The sequence below is a fragment of the Ranitomeya variabilis genome, chromosome 3, assembly GCF_051348905.1.
Source record: "Ranitomeya variabilis isolate aRanVar5 chromosome 3, aRanVar5.hap1, whole genome shotgun sequence".
Classification (NCBI taxonomy): domain Eukaryota; kingdom Metazoa; phylum Chordata; class Amphibia; order Anura; family Dendrobatidae; genus Ranitomeya; species Ranitomeya variabilis.
This window is the reverse complement of record NC_135234.1, coordinates 197,691,171-197,697,170: the sequence shown is the minus strand read 5'-3', so window position 1 is coordinate 197,697,170 and position 6,000 is coordinate 197,691,171. Positions and strand designations below refer to the sequence as shown.

At 44.5% G+C, this 6,000-nt stretch overlaps 1 protein-coding gene across 4 annotated transcripts in view; it reads left to right on the top strand.

Moving 5' to 3' along the window:
- The first annotated feature begins 1,543 nt into the window (after window positions 1-1,543).
- Window positions 1,544-6,000, top strand: part of TRIM33 (tripartite motif containing 33) — a 218,282-nt gene continuing 213,825 nt past the window's right edge. For 2 of the 4 annotated variants that reach the window (XM_077294964.1, XM_077294961.1), the window contains exon 1: window positions 1,618-2,146. In XM_077294964.1, the coding sequence (XP_077151079.1) occupies window positions 1,729-2,146 (418 nt within the window). In that variant the 5' untranslated portion in view covers window positions 1,618-1,728. Of the gene's footprint in view, window positions 2,147-6,000 lie in introns of all 4 variants that reach the window. The other 2 variants (XM_077294962.1, XM_077294965.1) reach the window with 2 other exon arrangements.

Below are 6,000 nucleotides of genomic sequence, written 5' to 3'. Positions count from 1 at the left end.
AAGATCGCAGTAATAATTATTACGAGTTAGATATTGTGGCAATTTTTATTTTACATTAGAGTTTGCGGAAATATTTATTTCTAGTTAGATACCACAGTAATATTTATTATACGTTGTAGATTGTGGTAATATTTTTCACAGATTAGAGATTGCCGACCGCTGCGCTCTGCAAATGACTTTCGACTAACCTCTGCACTAATCCGTACCTCCCACTCCCAACTCCAAGACTTCTCCCGTGCTGCGCCAATCCTCTGGAATGCTCTACCCTAAGATATTAGGACCATCCACAATTTGCTTAGTTTTAGGTGCTCCCTCAAAACAAATTTGTTCAGAGCGGCCTATCACGTTTCCTAATAAAAGTCATTTTATGTTTGTGTGTGTGTAGCCCATTCACTATCTCCATCTATCCCCCAACCCCTGAAGATGGCTGGACCATCATTGTAAATACATCATTGTAAATACACACCTGTACTTTGTATCTCCCCCACCTCATGGTAGATTGTAAGCTCTCACGAGCAGGGTCGTCTTGTGTTGCTTTAATTATTGTATTGTTCAAGTTGTTACTTATGACTGTTGTGTGTTGAAACAGTTAAACTGTAAAGCGCTGCGGAATATGTTGGCGCTATATAAAGATTATTAGATATATTTATTACGCGTTTTATTACATTAGAAAATGCGGTAATATTTATCACACATCAGAGAGCGCCATATTATATATTACGAGTTAGATAGTGTGGTAATATTTATTGCACATTAGGGATTGCAGTAATACGTATCACATGTCAGACATCGCGGTAATATTTATCACACATCAGAGAGCGCCATATTATATATTACGAGTTAGATAGTGTGGTAATCATATCACATGTCAGACATCGCGGTAATATTTATCACAAGTTATAGATCCTGATAAAGTTTATTACGAGTTATAGCGGCACTGTTTATTACACATTAGAGATCGCGGTAATATCTCTGCCTCAGAAGACTTATGTTTCCAGATAATTTTATTGCACAATGAAGGCTGAGAAAGCAAAACCCAAGATACAATGGCAGAATTGCTTTTTTTTTTTTCACTGCATTCTGAATGTTCTTTTTTTCCCCGTGTTTCAGTACTTTCCATGGTAAAATGAAAACTACAACTTGTCCAGCAAAAAAAATAAAAAAATAATTCTAGGCCATAATAACTGTGAAAAAATATAAAATTAATGTCTCTTGATAGAAGGGAGGAAAAAAATAAAGCACAAAAACTAGAACTATCCGGTCCCTGAGGGGTTAACACGTCAGCAAGAAGAACAGCTAAATCTGTGTGTCAGCGGGTACAACATAAGCCACGCCCCATGAGCGGGAAAAGTCTCAGCAGGACAACAGCTCATCCACGGTGAGGTAACCCCTAGCGCCATAAGTACACGAGCGTGTACGCGTCAGGACCACGTGAGCGCAGAGCGTGGAAATGATGAGCCCCCGCGCAACACGCCACTCGTCTGCTAGTGCGCATGCGTAGCTCACTAAACGCGGCGCAAACTCACTCCGTCCTCTCTTCCTTCCGGAAGACGTACACCACGCATGCGCTATCTACAGTGTCCCGCACGTCGTAACTGACGTCACCTCGCCGTGGCCGTTAGAGCAGAGGGAGGGAGGGAGAGAGGGTGGCCTTCATTGCAGCGGCGTACTGTACGTGCGCTGTTGGCGTCGCGAAGCGGTCAGTTCAGGGGTTCAAAGAGGAAAAACATGGCGGACAACAAAGGAGGCGGTGGCGGAGAGACGGAAGCTTCAGTGAGCAGCAACAACAACAATGGCAGCGGACAGGACGGGAGCGCCGCGGGGACTGAGGCCCAGGCCATGGAGGAGGCAGAGAACGGGGAGAAGGCTGCGGCCTCAGCTGTGCCAATGGCTGCCCCGGCAGAGGAGAGTCCGGCCCCCTCCTCCACAGCGGCCTCTTCCTCTACTCCTGCCTCGTCGTCCACGTCGTCCGCGGTGATGAACCTGCTGGATACATGTGCCGTGTGCAAGCAGAACTTACAGAGCCGGGAGTCGGAGCCCAAGCTGCTGCCCTGCCTGCACTCGTTCTGCCGCCGCTGCCTGCCGGAGCCCGAGAGGCAGCTGAGTGTGCCGCTGCCGGGGGGCATCAACGGGGACATCCAGCAAGGTGAGCGGGGCGGCCTGTGGCGGAGGCGGCCGGTGGCGGAGGCTGCTGTCACTACCATGGAGGCAGGGCTGCTGCTACTGTGCCGAACCTCCAGCTGTGCTCTCGGCTCATCACTGCTGATTTGGATTGCACTTGGGGGTGATGTGTGGGCAGCAGGGGCACAGAGTGTCGCCCTGGTGTCGGCTGTTTTGCCTTGTGGGATCACAACACTAGATGAGTAATCTCTATTAGTTGCAAAACAGTGTTTAGGTTTAGTGTAAACTCGTGTCCCAGAATTTCAGAGCAGAAAACACAAAACACAAAAAACACAGTCTTCTGCCTGTCGGATGTGGTGGTGTTGTAAACAGCAGTGGTGCTGGTGTTAGGCATGCACCCCCAGTATACGGCCCCCCAGTATACGGCCCCCCCAGCTCTATGTGGGTCTGCTTGTGGTCACACCGCGCACGGATCAGGCTTGTCAGGCTCCAAGCGTAGGTAGGGAAGTCATACCTGACAAGTATCGGCTCCAGCAAATATTCCCACATTTGTCTGCTGTATTTTTAATGATACCTGATTGAAACTTTTCAGTTTTTTTTTTTATTTTTTAAACTTTATTGTTTCCACTGTACACAAGAGCTAACTTGGATTAATTGCTGTAGCGCTGCCCCTCACAATGGAAACTTAACACTGGAGCTTTGTATTACAAGAGGATTATTACTTTGATAGCTGTCTTATACCACGGATATTATTATTATTATAGCGCCATTTATCGTCTGTCTTCACTTGTGACATTTGTTAGTTTTTTAAAAATTTTTATTGGGCTGAAATGCATGCAATTCTAGTAAAAAACAAACAAACTAATTTTGCACCATTTGCAACTTATAGCCTATTTATTAGGGTAAGTGCCCACACTTAGTAATTGCTGCAGGTTTAATGTCGCCCATTTACACAGGGTCCAACCTGCAGATATCAGCTGTGCCAGCATAGTGGATGGGATTTCTATGCGTGCATTTTGCCTTCGGATCACTTGTGGACACTGACATGCGGCGCCTCTTTGCAGACCACAGCATGTCAGTTTCTCTTGCTCAGACGCTAGTTTCCGCAACAGAAAATACACATGTATTGAATACGGTAAATCCGCATAGCTCGGTGAGCATGTGTATTTACCTGCATTCAGTAGAAGGCAGCACTTTGGACGCAGAGGAAAAGTATAATAAACATGACACCACTTCTGTGTTTATCACCCACTCGTGGCTTACAAATACACAAGCAAAATACTGATCGTGGCCTATATACCTGGCTGCAGAATGAGTTAACTGAGAATCCTTCAGTCAGTCCACTATGATGCTCAGATGAGAAAGTTTGTAACTCCTCTTATGTGCTCCCCGACCCCATGGCCTACTGTCAGCTGATTTATGACCACAGACCACATCAAATTTGAATGAGCAGGGAAAGAAGCAGCCTGTAAAAGACAAATAGTACAGCAATTTTAATGAAACGGAATTGCAAAAATGTTTTTTTTTTAGCCCCAAATACATGCATGTAAGTGAGAAAATAAATCAAAGGTGCTCAACCCTTTTAAAGTTTTTCTTGTTGTTGTGTGTTTGACAGAAAGTTTTTCACATACGTGTGCCATCACTGTTGGTGTGAGTGATATTTCATTGTGCTTTTCAGTAATTGTCATTAGGCCTTTCTGGCTGATATCATCCACATGTTCACCTGCCATGCTAAAAAAAAAAAAAAAAGGTTGATTATTGACTGATATTTGCTAACCAAGCCTATTGGATATCTACTATATAATCGTCCAAATTCTGTCTGTCTGTAATGGAAATCCTGCGTCACTGATTGGTCGCGCCAGCAGCCCGCGACCAATCAACGACGGGCGCAGTCCGGCTGTGAATTGGCGCAGGATTTGGACCACGCATCTCTGGTCGCGCCCGGCCGGGCGCGACCAATCAGTGATATTGGCACGGGATTTAAACACTGCTTCACTGATTGGTCGCGGTTTGCCGGCCGCTACCAATCAGCGACAGGCAAATAAACTTCATACGTATTCTAGAATACCCGATGCTTTAGAATCGGGCCACCATTTAGTAGTCCATAAATGTGGTGTGAATAACCGTTTTCTTACATAAAACTCAGCATTGAGAATTGGTGCGATTGGTGCTAGTTGTGCTAAGAAACTTGCTTTCATGCATGTACTTAGTGTCTTAATAACATCTCGTGCAAAATCTGTTCTATTGTACTTTATTTTACACTTTGCCATTAGAAAATGAGTTATTGATTAAGTTTCTGTGTAACGTGCTGTATTTTTGGTAGTGTGATTTATTTTGTCTCAATTTTCATATTTAGATCTTCATTAAAAAAGAAATAAAATCTGTAATGTAGTAGTGTTACAACTGGCCACTGGGGCTTTCTTTTTTAGGCTCCGACTTCCTGTCCTTTCAGGTTGAGTTTTCAGCAATTCTACTTACCAAAGGCAGGATGACAATGAGGCTGTGAGTCCACAGTGAGTTTTTGACGTTGCATATGTTTATTGCTTTAACAGCGCAGCATCTTAGGCCACGTTTTCATGATCAGGACATGGCTCTTTGGATGCAGTGTATTTTTGCTGTGTTCTAATCACGCAGGCAAATCTGCATGTGTTCACTGAGCACTGCGGATTTACTGCATTTAATACATTTGTTTTGGAATTTTCTTTTACGGGGACAAAATTGACATGCTGCGGCCCGTAAACCTGCACCGTGGGTGAGTTTACACCGCGTCAAATAGAAGCACAGTGGGTATAGGATTTCTATAAATCCCATCCTTCATGATTGTAATCTAGAACGTCCAAAACGCTGCCCTTACTCATCGTGGGTACATAACCTTACAGTTCCAGCAAAGTGGATGGGATTTATAGAAATCTCATGCCCACTGTACTTTTTTTTTTTTTTTTTTCCCCTCAGCGTAAACTTACCTGTGGTACATGTCTCAAATCCACAACATGTCTTTGTCTCTTGTGGATTTGCTGAGTTTACTGTGCAGATTTTTCCCATATACTTACATTGGATGCAGATATTCCACAGGTGAAAAAATGTGTGTGCGTTCAGTGCTTTTCTGCTGCAATCACCCCTGTAATCCGCACATCACTATATCAATAGTTTTGTGAAAGCAAAGTATGAAAAACAAGGCAGCTTTATTTAAAACATGACATACTGACATGAGACAAAAATGGTAGTGTCTAAAACACTATAAGGCTATGTGTCCACGTTGCAGAAATGCTGCGGAAATGTCCGCAGCATTACCGCAACTCCCTGCCGCCGGTAAAGCGCATGTGGAATTCACATGCGTTTTCCCGCAAAACACAAGCGTTTTGCAAGCGTTTTTAGATTGCAAAATGCTTGCGTTTTCCAAGCAATTTGAAGCATCGCCTGAAAAAGTGATTGACAGGTTGGGCACACTTGTCAAGCATAGTGCTTGACAAGTGTGACCAACTTTTTACTATTGATGCTGTGTATGCAGCATCAATAGTAAAAGAATGTAAAAAAAAAAAATGGTTATTCTCACCTTCCGACTGCCCCCAATCTCCTCAGCGGCGCTCCCATAATATTCCGTTCCCAGGGATGCTTTGTGCGCAGGACCTTTGTGACGTCAAGGACGCGTGACCACGACATCATTCCAGGTCCTTCGCGCAATGCATCCCTGGGAACGGAAGCCACCGCGTGCACCGCTGAGAGGCGGGAGGACACCGGGAGCCATCAGAAGGTAAGTATATCCCTATTTTTTATTTTAATTCTTTTTTTTTTTTTTTTTTTACAGAAATATGGTACCCAAGGGCCTGGAGGAGAGTCTCCTCTCCTCCAGACTGGGTACCATCCGCACATTAAGCGCTC